The following is a 19364-nucleotide window of genomic DNA, read 5'->3' as shown; positions in this document are numbered from 1 at the left end:
CCCCAGCCTCTCTCAAGTCACAGAGTTTTGGAACCCATGACCCTTGCCTAGCGAGTGCTACTTAGTTGATGGTGAATCCCTCCATCATAACAAAAGGCCAAGTACAGTTCCCAGCACAGTTCCCATAATCAGGGTAATAACAATTTATTCTTCCTGCCCCAATAACAGAGACACTGGGGATCCCACAGCAGCCAAAGTGACCACTTGGGCAGCTATGGCCTCATTCTAGGTGGGGTGGGTGTGCCTATGCAAATGAGATCGGCCCCTGAAGTTCTTTTCCACAACTTGCCACACCTCACCACCAGATGTCAGGGTGGAGCTCATCCTGACACTGCTTACACTGTTATGAGTTTCTTTGTAAACAAATCCAAACACTAGGAAGGGACTGATTTTTCATCTGATAATGCATTGACTATATTTTGGAACAGAGTGGAAAAAGTCACTTATTAGTCACCCAAAGCACAGTGAAACCTGCATGTATAGAGCACCTGAAATACTTATTCCCCATTTCTTAGTCAATATAATGCATCCTAGGTGCTTACCATATGTAGGATCGGCTCTAGGCACCAGCAAAGCAAGCATGTGCTTGGGGCGGCACATTTCCAGGGGTGGCGTTCCAGCCATCCTTTTTTTCCCCCCGGCTCCGCTCAGTCAATCAATGAGACCCTGCATTGGGCAGGGTGGCGGGCTCAGCGTGGGGGTCCCGCCCTGATCCGCCCCCTCCCCCTACGGCTGGCCCACCCCCCAGCTGTTCTGTTGGTTACTGTCCCCTCTGCAGAGGTGGGTCGGGGTCTGAGATCGGGCTGGGGGCCCACGGGCGGGATGTACAGCCCCGAGCACCTCACTCCAAACACTACTATAGCATTACACATTCTTTTAACAGTACCAGTATCAATGGCTTCTGGTGAGTGCAGTTTCTCAAAACTGAAATTACTAAAAAATTATTTGAGGTCCACCATGTCTCAAAATTGTTTGTTACGACTCGCATTAATTTCAATTGAAAGTACCATTGCAAAAAATTTAGATTTCACTGAATTATTAAAAGACTATGCAAGTATAAAAACCAGAAAAATTCAGTTCATATAAATTCTTTTAATTTATGAGAAACTGGGCGCACCAGAAGACACTAACGTTTTTCATTACAGTGTATAGTTGAACCCAAATTGTTTGTAATTGTGATTTTGTTAAAATTAAATGAATACACTAGTAGGAAATTGTTTTATTTCAGTAACTACAAATTCTCTGTTTTCATTTTTTAAAAATTTTAAACAGTCAAAACAAAACAAAACATTTCAAAATGCAAACGTGTAAAAGCCAAAAAAAAAGGGAGGGGGCCGCCAAGAATTTTTTTGCTTGGGGTGGCAAAAAACCTAGAGCCGGCCCTGATCATTTTGATGGATCAGTGGAACACGTTTCATAGTATATTTTGGGCTATTATTGTGTGGGAGGAACTTGATCTAAAAGGTTTAAATGTTTACCTGATAGTATATAATAGGTAATTGTCCCAAATATCTTAAAGGGACAAGGTGGGTAATATCTTTTATTGGACCAATTTCTGTTGGTGAGAGAGACAAGCTTTTGAATTTACACAGAGCTCTTCCTCAGACCACATCCATGATGGTGGATCCCTTTGCACCCATGAGAACTCCAGTGAAATCTGTGAGGTTCCATTGACTCCTTATGGCCATGGGTCCACTTGCCTGGAGGAGGCAGTGGGACTGTGAGACCATGTGCAGTAAATGTTTATATAGTTTTTCTTGTCTCTGTAATAAAGACAAATTTTATAATAATTTTACCTTACTCCTGTGTAATTTGTATTGAAATCTGTGTAATCCTGTGTAATCCTGTATAACTTGTGTTGAAATCTTCTTTTTTGTCATTTTCTCCATGGTTTTTAAAAGTGAAGTCAATGAGACTTCTGCTGTTGTCTTCATTAAAGCTAGGATTTCACCCACTCTCTCACATGGGTTATGAGATAATACTGCATTTCTTATGTGCATATAACTCCCATTGCAGCTGAGGTAATTTTGAAAAAGGGCTGTAGGATGATAAAAAAAATCAGTGAATAGTGAATTAAAATACCACTTGTAGCTCATTAGTATAAGTTCCATTGTATTAGCAGTGCTAAATAACAATTTTCAAGCATTCTGCTAAAGTAAAATTATGAGTACATTCAAAACTACAGGATATTTCCTCTTTTGGGGGGCCCAAGGCAAGTTCTGTATATGCAAAGCTTGTAGTATAATACCCTTGTTGCACACAAGTCAAAGGGGATGTCTAACCCTAAAGGCTGGTGGACTGTTTTTTTAAATAATGTATGCAATTGCTCTTGCATTCTTATAATTTGTACTTAACCTAGAGCATTTCATGGATACCTTATACTTTAGTTCATAGGAATCGGCCTATTCTTTTTCAGTCTGCCAAATATATTTTTTAGATCTGCATGAAAAGTAGCTATATCATATGCTACATGAATTTGTAGTTTCAGACAAACATCCTATGAAATGCATAAACAATTTAAAATATGTTTTAAATTCAGTCTTATTCTTAATATTGGTTTATCTGTTTTAACCATGGGGCCAAATACTGTATTTTTAAGTAAATCAATCAGAGTTTATACCTGAGTGGCCAAATCTGGCAATCTTTTACCTTTTTGAGTGCTGAATCAGTTTTAAAAGTAATACTGTATTCCATAATAAATTAAACACTTTTTTTGATTTAGCTCATAGAAGTGTTTCTCACAGGCTTACATCTCTAAACAGGTGGTTATTGAGAGTTCCATTTGGTCCTGTGATTGTTTTTATGATATACAGATATTTTAACACATAGCTGCTTGATACAGAGTAAATTAAATAGACATTTAAGTAAATGCTAAAAATTTTAAATAAATGTTCATATAATGTAGAAATGCAAAATATTCATTTATTTGCTTGCAGAGGTCTTTTTATCACCATCCATGACCAGGGGCACATTGCTACAATGCTTAAATCATGGCCTGAAGATGCCATAAGGGTAAGTTCAATTTTATTTGTATGGCAAAGTTGCTTTTGATCTGTATCTTTGTAACTGTGGCTAAAATGTTTTGACTAGCTACTGCTTTTAATTCAAATTAAATTAGGTTGTATAGTGGTATTAATTAGTTGCTATAGGTTTCTTAAATCACTGTTGTATCAAAGCCACTTTCCAGTTGCAGCTTCAGAATCTTGTGGCTTTTAAACTGTGCTATGTGTTAGGATTTCCTTTGCTGTTTAGAATTTGAACTTCTTGATAACTTGCCAATTATATTCAGTCTCATGTAATTTAAAGGTTTCATTTGTTTTTGAAGATGATATGGATTGATTTAATTATTTACATCTGAATGATCTCTACATGTGGATCAGTTAACTCCCAAATATGACATCTTCTCTTTATTTCTCTATAACGAAAGTTCTGCTAAGCATTTTACAGTCAAAGCAATTTCAGTAATAATTGATTCTAAAGAGTTCTTCCACAAGCTGCTTCTATTCTCCACCTACAGTTGTTTGTCATGGAATAAGGTGTGAAAATTATTCATTCCTTTAAAATATCAAAGAAATCATTTCTATTCTGATCCTAAAATCTGAACATACTTTAGTATAAATGAGTGACAAATGCATCAATAAGCAATGTAGATGACTTTTGGAAAATACAATTTGATCCAAATTGTCATTATAAACTGGGATTCTCTCCTTTTCTATTGTTCTTGCTCTCTCCATCTTATTGCAGCTGTGAATTAGGGATAATGGTGCTTGCCCATCTTTGTAAAGCACTTTGAGATCTGCAGATCAAAGTACCTCTGTAAGCAATAGATGGTGGGAGGTGATGGTATTCATTTTATTATATTGTTTTGTATCCTGAGGTTGCATTCAGGCTTAGTCTCATTTTTAAAATAATAATTATTGTTGATTAAACAGGAATGCCCAGGTTTTTGTGCAGAGAATTTCTTTTTTACTTAATATTTTATTTTGGAGTATCTCCTTTTTATCCCATTTTTTTGTTTTTGTTTGAGCCCTTAAAAAATGTGCTGCTAAGGTCAGTGAGTGTTCATATCCTGTGAACAAATACTTATAGGTGCTTTTATACCATGTAAAGCCTCCTAGAACAACTTTAACAGCTGTTTTTTCAAAAACACACTGAAATAGCTTAATGAGGAAACATTTGAATGGTCCAAATATCCATGTAAACAGTGTGTTTGTGTGATACACAGTGATCATTAACTTATGTCCTTTATTTAAATTTACAAGACCAGATTTGGTTACAATGTAATAAACAAAAATTGAACTTAACAGATGTTCAAGTTATCCTTTTGAGTGTAATATGTTCATTTCTACTGGCTTAGTCTACCTTTCCTTGTGAATGAGAGTTTTACAAGAAACAATCTAAATGTACTGACTTGGAATACACTAGAACTACTTTGCAACATATTTTTCCATATGTGATCTTTAAGATTTGTTTTAAATAGTTTTATAACAGCAACATTTGGTGGAGATTTTACCACAACATGCAGCTTTAATCTTGCACTGATTTGTGAAATACAGACAAATGTTTTGGTTTCTTTTTCCATTTCCAGCATCTGTGTGTTGACACCATTTTTAACTATTTGCTTGTTCTATATATCTGTCATCTGCACGTGTATTATATATAGAAACACACATACAGTATGTGAATGTGGAGAGGTTAAATGGATTTAGCAAGGACAGGTACATTATAATGTTGCTTGCAATTAAAATGTTACAATAGAAACCATTAAAAGTCAACATTTGCTAAACATTTCCTGAGTTACCACAGACATCTTTTTTAAATTAGTGCACAAGAACACTGTTGCTTATAAAGTAAGGTTATGAAGTAAGGTTGATGTATACATAACCTACCTATCACAAAAACACAAAAGTGAGAAAATGAAAAATAAAGGCATTTAATAGTACATATAATCTGTTTCTGCACCCAGAGAGAGAGAATTAACCACTAAATCAGACAACACACCACAACTTTAACTGCCTCAGCAGGGATACCAGCCTCTCAACACCCCCTGCTCCCCTAATTGCCCTAACAGCACTGCAAACAGATCAGACTCCCCCATCCACCCTTAGTCTTTTTTGAACTCTAACCCTCTCTGGAGTTGGTTGTTACTGACATATTACTCTAAGCCTCTAGGGGATTCACAGAAATGGCTACAGAGGCTTAGGACTCAGTTTCCCAGATTGTCAAGAGTCCAGGGCAGAAATAGAACAGTCTGGAAGGTTCTACAAGAACCAACCATAAGCCAGAACTCAGAGACAAAGGGTTTGAGTTTTACTTTTGGGTTTGGCTGCTGTTGGAGTAGAGTGGAGAGAGAAACATGACTGCCTGGGAGGTCCCCATTAAACTTCCCATTCCTACCCAAAGGAAAACTTTGAACTCTGGTGCTGTGTGGGTCACTGAAAAGTGTCAGCCCAACAGAGATCATCAACCCAAGAGGCTGAGGAGTGATTTCAGTTTATACTTCATCTCTGACCCTTTTCTCTGTCACCTCATCCCTGACCCCAGCTCTGACACTGGGCTCTGATTCCTGGCTACCGACTTCTGCTCTAATCACTGGGCCTGACTCATGCTGTAACTGCTAGGCATAACAGCCCACATCCCAGTCATTGACAGTTTGAACTGCTCCCCCCAAAAGACAACACCAGTTAGAGAATTAGAGCTGATGTGGTGAGCATGGATCCTACAAAGACCAATATCTCTCTGATGGAGATAGTGGAAGTCTTACAGATCTTGCAGGTCCAGGTTGCCATCCTGCAGGCACAGTCCTGCAAGTTCAAGCCACACCACTTTCAGTTGATGACCCCTGCTATCCTTGAGCCTAAGCTCCCCCTACCTGACAAGTTCAATGTGAGTCGTGACAAATTTTGTGGGTTCCTAAATCTGTGTCATCATCTCCTATTTCTGCTATGCCTGCAGTCGTACTCCTCCGGCCAAGTGTGAGTAGGAATGGTTATCAGCCTGCTTACTGGGGAGACTGTGGTTTAGGTGTCTCCTGTCCTGGAGAAATCAAGCCCACTTCTGGGACTATTTGAGGACTTAGTTTAGGCAATGGCAGTAAACTTCAATGACCCAAGTCGTAAGCATATGGCCGAAGCCATGCTTTAAGTGATGAGGCAGGGATGCTGTCCAGTTGCTAAATATGCAGCAGAGTTCTGATGTTTGATAGTAGATACCGAGAGGAACAAGGCTGCCCAGTTTTATAATTTCTGACTTGGGTTAAACAATGACATTAAAGATGAACTGGCATGGATGGGATCCCTCTCTGGCCTGGATGCCTTAGTCAATCTATGCATCAAGATCAACCACCTCCTGGCTAAATGATCCAAGTAAACAGAAGTTCCTACTGGCTTCCGTCAGCTCTGCTGATTCTGGCCCCTGGATCACCAGTTCCTTATCCATCATCTGAACCCCTGCAAGTCGACCAGGTCCAGCCCCATCTTTCTGACGTGGAGAAGAATCGATGCTGAGCATCGGACCCATGCTTATATTGCAGGGAACCAGTGCACATTATATCAAGCTGCCCTGTCAAGGTTTGATCTGCATGCCATGCCCCAGCCCTGGTAGGGGAATCTGGGCTGGGTTGGTGTCCTTCACTTTTCCCCAGCAGTCCACACAGCAATTGTCCATCAGTACCTGGTGATGGCCAATCAGAATCCAACACATCCCTCCTTCTCTGGTTCCAGCTCCGGCACCTTGCGATGCCTGACACCAACCTAGAAGTGCTTGTGGACTCAGGTGCCTCAGACAATTTCATGGATCTGGAGTTTGTCCAAGCACACAATATCTCTCCCAGTCCTAGGAGTATCCTGAGCTAGTGCAGTCTAAGTATAAGCACTCCTCTGCTTTGGTACTGCAGAAGACAGCACTGTTGACTTCGGTGCCTTTGCAGGTTCAGTTGAGTCCAGAGCCAGAAGGACCACCTTCCACATCTGCAACACTGCAACACAGTGTACTGACCTATCTTGTTACCGACCACATCAGAGATGTTTGCAGCTACCAGGAATCTCCTGACCCTGATGGTGCCAGTATTACCGGCAATACAAGAGTCAACGCTATTGGTGCTGGTGGGCGTAGCAGGGTTCCTACAGCACTCTGTACCATGCCAGCCTCATGTACCCTTCGATACCATCAATGGGAAAACCCATGATGCTTGCCTCTCTGCAGGCCTCTCCACCTTGGCACTGGTTGCTGGCACCATCTGGAACTATGCTCAGTGGAAGGAGAGTCGTCTTCTTCTAAATCAAAGGGTCCTACATTTCCTAACCACAGAGTTGCTCTTGCTACCCCTCCTCCAGTTATTTCCATCCTTCCATGGATCCTGTCACAGGAGTACTATCGAGTCGTTAGCCAGGAGGTCACTGGGGGCCTATACTTGTCCAATGGCTTTTTTGGAATGGTTGGGGTTCCCCCCCTCCATGTAAAGATCATATTCCAGGCATTCCTATTTGGTGGCCTTGGAAAGGTGTGTGGCACCTACCTATTGGGAAGCACCCGTTCCTGATTCCAGTCCCAAACTCGATAACAGATATCAAAAGCCAGCTCATCTGGACCCTGTGGATCAAAAAATGGAAGAAGGCTGGCCTCTTCTTCTTTCTCCTCTGACAAGGCAGTCTCGGGAGGGGGCAACTTGCCTTCCTCAGATGGCTATAAGGCACACCAAGAATTGTTAGAGGGATGCCTTAAGTTTGGGCATACAGGTGGAGAAAGTAAAAGAATTCTTACATTGCTTGGTTGACATTTTAGCCATTGCAGGTCCTTCCAGAGTGGCCCTGCCTCTCAATGAGGCCATTATGGACCCAGTTAAGGTGTTATGGGAGACCCCTGCATCTCTTCCCCTCAGTTCAAAAAGGTCCAAATGCAAGTATTATGTTCCCGCCCAAATATGAGTTCCTTTACTCCCATTTCCCCCTTCCCTGGGGTCCCTGGTAGCATTTGTTGCCAATGAGAGGGAAAGGCAGGGACATCAGGGCATAACCCCAAAATCAAAAGACTCAAACTAGTTAGACTAGGCTAGGAAGGTTTGGCTAGGAAGGTTTGTTTTACTCGGGGCTTGCAGCTTTAGGTTGCAAACCAGCATGCAGTTTTGGGCAGGTATGACTTCAATGTGTGGGACTCCATGCTAAAATTTAAAGACATGCTTCTAGGAAATGCTAGGCAGGAGTTCTCCTTCTCGTGGATGGGGGGAAATCAGCAGTGAGGGCCTCACTGCAAGCTGCTCTGGATGTGGCTGATCTGGCTGCCAGGTCAATGGCTTCAGCAGTGGCCATGTTTAGGAGCTCCTCATTGCAGTCGTCTGGGCTCTCACAGGAGGTCCAATAGAGTATAATAACCTTCTCTTGGAGGGATCCTCACTCTCTCTTCAGAGAAGACTGACACTGAGCTCCCTGTGTGAAAGGACTCAAGGGTAATCTTCCAGGAAGCACTGCAGGCCTCAGCATCTCCTCCGACATTGTGCTCCAGCTGTCTGACAGCACCTGCAGAGAAAAAAAGAGTAAAGGTTATAGGCATAGACCACCTCCTTCTCCTACCTCTGAATCAATGCCTGCCCCACCTAGCCATCCAGAGGGTTCTGAACAGGCAGTTTTATGGAGACTTGAGGACATTATACCAGTTTCCAGATGCCAGACCCTGTTTTTCCTTTGTTTGCAAACGACCTTTCCCATTTCCTCAGTTCTTGGTCTTGTATCACCATGGACCATTGGGTGATGGGCACTGTAGGAGTGGTATATATGGTCCAGTTTATTTCTACCCCTCCTTCCCACCCTCCCTCCTTGTTGCTCTTCACGGACCCCTCGCACAAAGGACTTCCAATTCAGTAGGTTCAATCTCCCCTTCAGGTGGGAGCCATAGAGGAGGTTCCACAGAATTTAAGAGGAAAGGGTTTCTGTTCCCGTTCTTTCCTAATCGCAAAAGCAAAGGGAAGACTCAGACCTATATTAGACCTGTACCAGCTCAACAAATATCTCAAAAAGATAAAGTTTTGCATGGTCACCATGGCATCCATGGCATCCATTATTCACTCTGGAGACTGGTATACTGCACTCAATATAAGAGATGCCTACTTTCATGTGTCGATATACCGAGGGCACAGAAAGTTCCTCAGGTTTGTAGTGAAGCACCCACATTACTAGTTCACGGCGCTTCATTTTGGCCTCTCTGCTGCTCCTCAGGTGTTCATGAAGTGTTTGGCCTTGGTGGCAGAGTTCCTGAGGAGACATGGAGTGCAGGTCTACCCTTACCTGGATGACTGGCTAGTCAAGGGCCAGTCCAAAGCTCAGGTTATATCCAGCATATGACTAATTCAGTAAGCCTTCAAGGCTGTAGGCCTACTGATCAATGCAGGCAAGTCTACCCTTTACCCGGTACAGAGGATAGAGTTTATAGGAGTGGTGTTACACTCTACCCAGGCCAGAGCGTTCCTCCCAGAGGCAAGATTCCAATCTATTTAGTCTCTCATGACAGACCTCAAGTTTCAATCACAACAGCCTGAAACTGTAGGAGGCTTGTACGACACATGGCCTTGTGCACATATGTAGTACGACCCGTGAAGTTACACCTCAAGCCCCTCCAGACATGGCTCGAGTCCGTGTACTTGCCAAGCTGTTTTCATCTGGACACTGTGCTCATGGTACCTTCGTAGATTCTAATTTTGCTGAATCAGTAGTTGGATCCTTTCAATGTTTGTATGGGTGTTCCCTTTCTCCGCCGTGAACAGTCAATGACACTGGTCTCAGATGTGTCAGCTCTAGGGTGGGATGCTCACTTGAGGCCCCTCCAAACTCAGGGTCTTTGTCCTCAAGGGAGCTCACTCTTCATACCAATATCAGAGAGCTCAGGACAATTTGTCTTGCCTGTCAGTCTTTCCTACCTCATATCAGGGGGAGAATCCTATTTGTTCTTACAGACAACACCGCTGCAGTGTTTTACCTCAACAAGCAGGGAGGAGCTTGCTCATCCCTCCTTTTTCAGGAAGCAGTTCACCTGTGGGAATTTTGCATAGCCCATTCAATCAACCTTGTGGTCTCTTACCTTTCAGGGGTGTAGAACAAGCTAGAAAACCGCCTGAACAGGTTATTTTTGAGTCACCATGAGTGGTCTCTTTGCTCAGATATAACCAGATGCATTTTCCAGCACTGGGGGCCTCCCCAAATAGACCTATTTACAATCAAGTCCAACAGAAAATGTCAGCAGTTCTCCCTGCAAGGCCACAGTCCAAGCTCCATAATAGGCATCTTCCTGCTACCTTGGACATAAAAGCTTTACTACAATTTCTCCTCAATTCAACTCCTATACAGAGTGCTACTAAAGATCAAGTGGGATCATGCCCAGATTATATTAATATCCCCAGTATTGCCCAGCCAACACTAGTTCTCCATGCTACTGGACTTCTCAGTGGGAAATCAAATCTCACTTGAATTTGATTTCTCAAGACCACAGTCAGCTGCTCCACCTGAACCTGCAATCCCTTAATTTAACATCCTGGAAGCTCCAAGGCTAAATCTCAGTGAGCAGGCTTGCTCAGAGTAAGTTTTCCAGATCTTACTAAGTAGCAGAAAGCACTCACAAGGGTCAGGGAACTGTCAAAATGGAAGCGGTTTCGTATCTGGGCTTGTCAGACCGGGGTCTCATTGATACACTCATCCATCCAACATGTAGTCAACTGTCTGCTGCACCTGAAACAGCAAGGCCTTAGCCATTTTCTCTATCAAGATTCACCTGGCAGCAATATCAGCTTTCTATCCTCACTGGTCTATGAACTAAAACAACAATCAACATTCCATTCAAGCCACTGGCAATGTGGGTACGATCCAGACCTAACATTCGTGTCTAAAGACCAAAGTGGTAACACTCTCATCATAGCATTTCCAAACAGCCAATGCAGGTCTATAATGATCTATGTAGGCATAGAAATTTCTGTGTTCTTTCCAAAGCAGGTACCACAATGGAATTTTGCTAAAGCTGATTGGGATGCCTAAAAACATCTGTAGAAAAGACTGTAGATACAACTGTTACAAGAATTCCAGCAAGACCAGAATGCTATCAACAGTTCGCAGGGCTCCTGAAAGTAGCAGGAAAGAAGAACATTCCCCGAGGATTCTGGAAAAAGCAAACTCCCTGCTGGACGAGAGAGATGCAGGAGTTGCTCTGGAAATACAATCAGACCAGGAGCTCTCATACTTCAAAAGCCCTGCTACACTTTATGGCTTTATTGAGCGCAAAACCTTAATTTTACACGTTCAAGTCATCAAGCATGGAAACTACTACGATGTCTTGGGACTGCTAATTCCACAGAGTACTAGCCACCAAATATCTGGCCAAATTCAATTGCCTCCAAACTGGTGGAGAACACAAAAGGACCACATGATAAGCACACAAGAAGAGAAGTGTATCAACAACTTTACCGAAAACTTGCCTCAATCGCCTGAGAAGAACCTTCCACTGTCAGCATAGGGGAAGTAAAAATGAAAAAAGGGAAGGCTGCAAACCCTGATGGTATTCCATCAGAATTCCTCCACCATCTTGGCCCCAAAGGACTCCAGTGGGTAGCAACATTGTACTCCACTACCTTAAGGACAGTACAGATCCCTGAAATATGGCGTGAGGCAATGGTAATTGCCATTCTGAAGCCTGGAAAGCCCTCTGATGAAGCAGGAAGCTACAGGCCAAATTCTCTATTATGTACAACCTATAAACTTCTTGAACGTATCATCCTCAAAAGAATACACCCTTGTACTGTTGGCAGGCTTCCGGCCAAAACGTAGTTGTTGTGACCAGTTCTGGCACTCACACCTCACATTCAGGCTGGCTATCAAAAAAACCTAAAGACTGGCACAGTATTTGTTGACCTGTCATCTGCGTATGATACTGTATGGATTAAGGGCCTGATGCTGAAAGTTGCTAAAATTATACCATGTTATGAAACACTTTGCCTGCTGTGGACCATGTGAGTAACAGACACCTGCGGGTGTACCTGGATAATAAGACCAGCTCACCCCGTATCATAAACAGTGGGCTAGCACAAGGCTCTGTATTTGCGCCAACCCCCTTTAATATTTACATAAGTGACATGCCTCCAACTAAATTACGAACATTTGGATATGCAGATGATCTTGCCATGACAATCCAAGCATCAAACCTCCATGACATTGAGAAAGCATTAACTGAGGACCTCCAAAATATGGAACAATACTTCTGGAAATGGAGGCTCAAACCAAACCTTGGAAAAACAATAGTAAGCACATTCCATCTTGATAATAAGAGTGCCAAAAACACTCTGAAAGTAGATTTCTGTGTTAAAAATGTGCAACACGATTACACTCCGACATATCTTGGAGTGAAACTCGACCGCACCCTCTCCTTCTATGATCATCTTGAGAAGGTAGCTGCAAAAATAAAAATGAGAGCCAACATAATCCAGAAACTAGTAGGTCCAACCTGGTGTGCATCAGCATCAGTGTTGCGAACATCTGCAATAGCACTTATATATTCAGTAGCTGAATATTGTGCACCGGTATGGAGCAGATGCAGCCACACATGACTTGTAATATGACTTGCAGCCACACATGACTTGACACAGTTAAATACAGTGATGCGGTGCATCACGGGAACCCTTCAGTCGATTCCAAAACCACGGCTACCTGTCCTGTCTAATGTCGCTCCCCTGCCGATACGCCGAACTGCTGCAACATTCTGCGAAGCTCAGCAAATCCAGAAAAACAGATGTCTTCCTATTCATCAAGAATTTGACAATGCCCCCCCCACAACATCTTAAATCCCTTAAGCCTTTCTGGGAATATTTGTTTAGCTTCATGCAATCAAGCTATGATCAGAAGGAGGCTTGGAAAGCAGATTAGGCTAAACAAGACTTAAAAAATAAGCACCTTGTGCCAGATCCCCTGCAGAAGATTTTTGGGTTTGACCTTCCACGGTCAGCTTGGTCAACTCTGAACCGAATTCAAACCAACCATAGTAGATCTGGATATCTAATGCACAAATGGAAAATCAAGGAATCCCTGGTGTGGGAGTGTGGTTCCCCACAATAGATCGTCGAACATATCACTACCTACTGCCCAACTTATAAGTATAAAGGAGGCATTACTGCAATAAATTCTGCTGTTCGTGATGTAGCCATTTGGCTCGATCATCTTCTGGTGAAATTATAATTGCTGCTCTACACCAGCCATATGAAAGAAGAAGACGACGACCCTTGCTGGGATAACTTCTGTTTTTTCTATCAACATGAGAATGACGTTGCACCCTCAATTAAGAGAACCTGTTCCCCCATGGGACTTGAACTTGGTCCTGTCTAAACTTATGGGCCATTTGAGCCTTTGGAAATGTGCTCTGTACTACACCCTTCATGGAATGTGGTTTTCCTAATTGCTATCACTTCTGCCAGAAGAGTCTCTGAACTGCATGCCCTCTCATCTGAACCACTATATACAGTCTTCTTTAAAGAGAAGGTATACTTATGCTCTCATCCAAGTGTTGTCTCTAAAGTAGTTTCAATTTTTCTTATCAGTCAACCAATTTACTTATCTGTATTTTACCCAAAACCACACACAAATAGGGACGAGCAAAGGCTACACATAGAATCATAGAATATCAGGGTTGGAAGGGACCTCAGGAGGTCATCTAGTCCAACCCCCTACTCAAAGCAGGACCGATCCCCAACTAAATCATCCCAGCCAGGGCTTTGTCAAGCCTGACCTTAAAAACTTCTAAGGAAGGAGATTCCACACCTCCCTAGGTAACGCATTCCAGTGTTTCACCACCCTGTTAGTGAAGAAGTTTTTCCTAATATCCAACTTAAATCTCCCCCACTGCAACTTGAGACCATTACTCCTTGTTCTGTCATCTGCTACCACTGAGAACAGTCTAGAGCCATCCTCTTTGGAACCCCCCTTTCAGGTAGTTGAAAGCAGCTATCAAATCCCCCCTCATTCTCCTCTTCCGTAGACTAAACATCCCCAATTCCCTCAGCCTCTCCTCATAACTCATGTGTTCCAGTCCCCTAATAATTTTTGTTGCCCTCTGCTGGACTCTTTCCAATTTTACCACATCCTTCTTGTAGTGTGGGGCCCAAAACTGGACACAGTACTCTAGATGAGGCCTCACCGGTGTCAAATAGAGGTGGGACGATCACGTCCCTCGATCTGCTGGCAATGCCCCTACTTATACATCCCAAAATGCCGTTGGTCTTCTTGGCAAAAAGGGCGCACTGTTGACTCATATCCAGCTTCTTGTCCACTGTAACCCCTAGGTCCTTTTCTGCAGAACTGCTGCCGAGCCATTCGGTCCCTAGTCTGTAGCAGTGCATTGGATTTTTATGTCCTAAGTGCAGGACTCTGGACTTGTCCTTGTTGAATCTCATCAGATTTCTTTTGGCCCAATCCTCCAATTTGTCTAGGTCCCTCTGTATCCTATCCCTACCCTCCAGCATATCTACCTCTCCTCCCAGTTTAGTGTCATCTGCAAACTTGCTGAGAGTGCAATCCACACCATCCTCCAGATCGCTAATGAAGATATTGAACAAAACCGGCCCCAGGACCGACCCTTGGGGCACTCCACTTGATACCGGCTGCCAACTAGACATGGAGCCATTGATCCATATTGGATATTAGATGAGCATTGGTGTTCTACATAGACAGGACCAAATTGTTTCAGTGGTCCACTCTTCGTGGTTATAGCAGACAGAATTAAAGGTCTTCCAATCTCCTCACAGATAATCTGATATTAGATAACTTCCTGTATCAGCTCTGGTTATGATCTGGCAGGTATTTTTCCACTAGACAAGTTGACAGCTCACTCCACAAGAGTGCAAGCATCCTCAGTAGCATTCCTAGTGCAGATCCCTATCCAGAACATTTGTAAAGTAGCAACCTGGTCATTGGTGCACACTTTCTGCTCTCATTATGCCATCACCCAGTACTCTAGAGATGATGCTATATTTGGTCGTGCTGTACAACAGTCTGTGTGTACATGAACTGCGATCCCTCCACCTATATTAGTGCTTGGGAGTCACCAAGAGTGGAATGCACATGTACAATCACTCAAAGAAAAAAACCTGTTACTAACTTTTCATAACTGTTGTTCTTCGAGATGCGTTGCACATGTCCATTCCATGGCCCTTCCCCCACCCTCTCTACATGGGAGTTTCCAGAAAGAAGGAACTGAGGGAGCTTGGGGTCAGCTGGGCTCTTTATACTGGCACCAGTGGCACATGGCAGCAGAGGGTGCTCAAGCCGTCCTGCTGGTTACCACTGAGGGAAAAATTTCCAGTGACTGTGCATGGGGCACGCACACGTCAAGGGTGGAATGGACATGTGTAACACATCTTGAAGAACAACAGTTACAACAGGTTAGTAACCATTTTTCAGTCAAAGTTGCATTGCCTTTTACCCACCTCTTAATTCTAAATTATTCTCTTTTACTCTGTCGTACGTGACTCTTCACTCATATGGTTCTGTCCAGTGTTACAGAAACCTTTGTTTTGAGTCCAGACAGGTGTTCTTTGTTTTAAATGTGTCTGAATTTTGTTTTATTATGGTGCTATTTCTACATACTTTGAGATCTACTGATGAAAAGCACTAAATAAGAGCTGGGTGGTCTTGTTATAGTTGGTGAAACAACATATTTGCATGTATACAGTGGGACCCCCTTATAGTAAAAAATTGCCTTTTATAGTCTCAAAAAAGCTGCACTGCAATTGCAGGAAGCTGTAGATGCCGTGTTTGTTTGTCGGGAGGAGTATGGTTGTTGAAGGGCGCGAGCCTCTGCGGTATGTCTATATAGCATCTGGGAGTGAGCTGCCTAGCCTTGGTCCACAGATGCAGGGCTCGTGCTAGCACACTGTTGTTAGCTGTGTAGATGGTGCTTTGTTATTGCGACTTGGGCTGGAGCTTGGGCTCTGAAGCCTAGGATAGGGTGTCGGCTAAAAATAGCATGCTCGCGCAAGCTCAGCTACCACAGGTCTGTGGTCCTGGGCTGGGAGGCTTGCTCCCGGATGCTGTGTAAACATATCCTGGAAGACTATAGTTTCACTCCTGTCAGGGAGCTGCAGTAGCAATATCACCTCCTTTTCACTCCCACTGGGAACAGTTGCGGCAACAGCTAGAAGCAAAGGATCCTTCCTTACCCTTTCTCCACAACATAGGGGCAAATCTTCTTCTTCCTTGTTTATTCAGAGCAATGTAAGAGGGGAAATGATTGTTCCTTTGGAATGCAGCACTGAGCACCTGTCTGATAAGTGACAATTGCTGCATTCTTAGAGGATTAGCACTGGGAAAACCTTTTACAGTGAAGTGAAGTTGCAATATAATTGAAGTGAATATGCAATAAAATGTAATGATGGAATTCAGGACTTTCACTCTACTATAATTTAATGTGTCTCTGTAATAGTTTTAAAATGGAAACAAAAACATGTGTTGAGGAGTATAGATATGTTGCTTGCAAGTACTCAGCATTTCAGAAAAGAAATTATTTCATAGTCCTTTTTTTCCTCCATCAAGGCTATTGTGGTGACTGATGGAGAACGTATTCTTGGCCTTGGAGACCTTGGCTGTTATGGAATGGGCATCCCAGTTGGCAAATTGGCCCTTTACACAGCATGTGGAGGAATGAAACCACAGGAATGTCTGCCTGTAATCCTGGATGTGGGAACTGATAATGAGGTAAATACTTTTCCTAGGTTCCATGAACATTTCACATATTTTAGGAGCAACAGGCTGAACTGTATAATTGTATTTATCTGTTCTATTAAAGGGTAAAGTTAGAATTTTGGGTGAGTATATTATTCCATTTTTGTCTTATTTTTCCCTCATGTGAGTACTTATTCTCCTTCTTACTTGTTGTATATAATTATTCTTTAATACAGTTTTATTAAATTTACCAATATATTTAATAGAGTCTGTATACTGATATCTTTCTACTGACAATTTAGTACATTGAAAAGGCCCAGATTACTTCCACGGGCAAAAAGTCTGGCACAGGACCATTGATTGTGGAGATTTCACAATGCACCTGAAACCTTCCCTTCACCAGAGGTCCTACAGGTGGCCAGCACAGCCCCAAAAGTGGATTGCACTGGCTTAGGTGGGCATTTGGTGCATGCCCAGTGCAGCCTTCCCTGCATGGCAATTATATAGCCCACAGTGAGATTAGGCCCGAGAAAGGGACACTTCTCAGGAAGTGAATTCCCTTGGGGTGCAGCATCCCTCACACAGAAACTTTTTGTGCCAACTGGGGTTGAACTCTGTCCACTATGACTATTTTGTAAGGATGCCCAAAATTTACTGCTACTTCTTTATGAGCAAAGGTCCTATTTAATAACTTACTTCCAAATAATTCATTAATGCCTCTAGTCCCCGTTTCTTTTCTTCCAAACACATGAAGAGAAACTTGATGGTTTGTGAGATATTCACTGTTGTTTTCATAGGGTGAAATCCTGGTTTCACTGAAGTCTGTGGAAAAACACCCATTAACTTCTATGGTGTCTGGATTTGACCTTTAGTTTCTTTATCCTGTATTTATTTTGTTTTAGTATAAGAGTTGGTGTGAAAACTGGACTTTCAACCAAAGTGAAAATTTTTGTGAAACATTTTAATTTTGGTCGAAAAATTATGGTTCGTTGAGTGGTTTCACACATGTTCCACTAGGTATGTGCATGCCCAACACACTGGGGTCAGAGAGTTTTCTGCAGTGATTTCAAAACATTGTCTATACAGCTATTTTTAGAGCACTAGTGCAAACTCTGCTACCCAAGTCTGAGGACCCGGGCTGTGAGGCTCGTTCCCACTCATTCCAAAATGCTGTGTAGACACACCTACCTGTGTCATCTTGGCAATGTATCTTTTTAGCTGCACCTCTGAACATTGAAATTAGTCTACTTTTGAAATATATTTATGTCTAGTCCATAGGATAGCAGTGAAAAATAGTGTTTTTTCTTTCAAGAATAGAAAATAATAAAGAATTGATTGTGTACATTGTCCTGATGTCTTTGATATCTGGTATCTGACAAATAGTAAGTATGTAAGTATAGTAGAGGATAGACAGTTCAATATTTTTTTGTATATACAGGCATACAATTCTAAAAAATATATTCTTTATGAGATCAGTGATTTTAGAACACTCCAAGTGCACTCAATGGGTCTCTTTCCCAACGTGTCTAACCTGTTCTTAGAAACCTCCAACTACCCTTATAGTTAGAAAGCTTTTTCTAATGTCTAACCTAAATCTCCCTTGCTACAGATTAAGCTCATTACTTCTTATCCTACCTTCGGTGGACAGGGAGAACAATTGATCACAGTCCTCTTTATAACAGCTCTTAACATATTTAAGACTATTTTCAGGCCCCCCTCAGTCTTCTTTTCTCAAGACTAAACACACCCAGTTTTTTTAACCTTTCCTCATGGGTCAGGTTTTCTAATCCTTTTAACATTTTTGTTGCTCTCTTCTGGACTTTCTCCAATTTGTCCACATCTTTCCTGAAGTGTGATCTCCAGAATGTTAATGTGAATATGAACATAAGAGTTTGCAAAATTTCAAGGGGAACTAGTGAGAGGATGTTACCTAAAGCAGACAGTGTTTCCCTTCATGTAGGGGACCTTTTAAGTAACTCGCTTGGGTTGATATAACAATTTGGCAGCATTTCATTTTCAGTAAACTGATGGAGACCTTTAAATTCTTTCTTGAGGTTTGTTAATCTCTTGCTTAATGCAAAGTTACAGTATGTCTGGTAATACTCTCAGAAACTGTCTCAACTATAATGTAATAAAAGGTTATTTCTACTTCATTTCTAACTCATGGGTTTCAGGAATTTAGAAGCTTACTGGTAAATCTAAACAACATGAGCATATATCCGTTCAATCTCAAGCCTACCATAACAGCTAATCTTTGACCAAGTTATGGTTTGCTTTTTTTTTTTTGGTTAAAAAAATTACTTGACATCAAAGTCTATTCTATGAATTCATAGCTTTCAACTTCTCACCTATAGTAACTTAGTCAGGGCTACACATGGAAAGTAATGAAGCAGAAGAGGAAGAGTAAATGAAATTGCAGACCTTTTGAGATGACAGACAAGCAGTAATATCAAAAGACCTTCCTGCATAGTTTAATTTCAGCCAAATCAAAATCAAAGATTTATGGTTGTGATTTCAATGCATGGAACCAATTCAACAGCTTGAATGGGCTTTTGTACTTTGTTAAAGGCAAGATATCAATAATATTATTAGGTAGACATAATAAATAGTTTCAGGGTTTTTTACACATCCTGTCTGAGGCAAAGTTATTTTAGAATATCAGTGTAAAAATTGTGATAACCTTCG

The 19364-nt window shown here is 42.0% G+C and overlaps 1 protein-coding gene across 2 annotated transcripts in view; it reads left to right on the top strand.

Moving 5' to 3' along the window:
• ME1 (malic enzyme 1) overlaps positions 1-19364 on the top strand; it is a 343107-nt gene that overhangs the window by 151967 nt on the left and 171776 nt on the right. For both annotated transcript variants that reach the window (XR_012157982.2, XM_073336566.2), the window contains exons 4-5: positions 2937-3012; positions 16551-16712. Coding sequence is in view for 1 of the 2 variants with exons in the window: in XM_073336566.2 (XP_073192667.2) it covers positions 2937-3012; positions 16551-16712 (238 nt within the window). In the remaining variant the exon portion in view is untranslated. The remainder of the gene's footprint in view (positions 1-2936; positions 3013-16550; positions 16713-19364) is intronic.

This window comes from Lepidochelys kempii, chromosome 3 (genome assembly GCF_965140285.1).
Source record: "Lepidochelys kempii isolate rLepKem1 chromosome 3, rLepKem1.hap1, whole genome shotgun sequence".
In the NCBI taxonomy this organism is placed as follows: Eukaryota; Metazoa; Chordata; order Testudines; family Cheloniidae; genus Lepidochelys; species Lepidochelys kempii.
The sequence above is the reverse complement of the archived record's forward strand: the minus strand, read 5'-3'. Positions and strand labels throughout refer to the sequence as shown.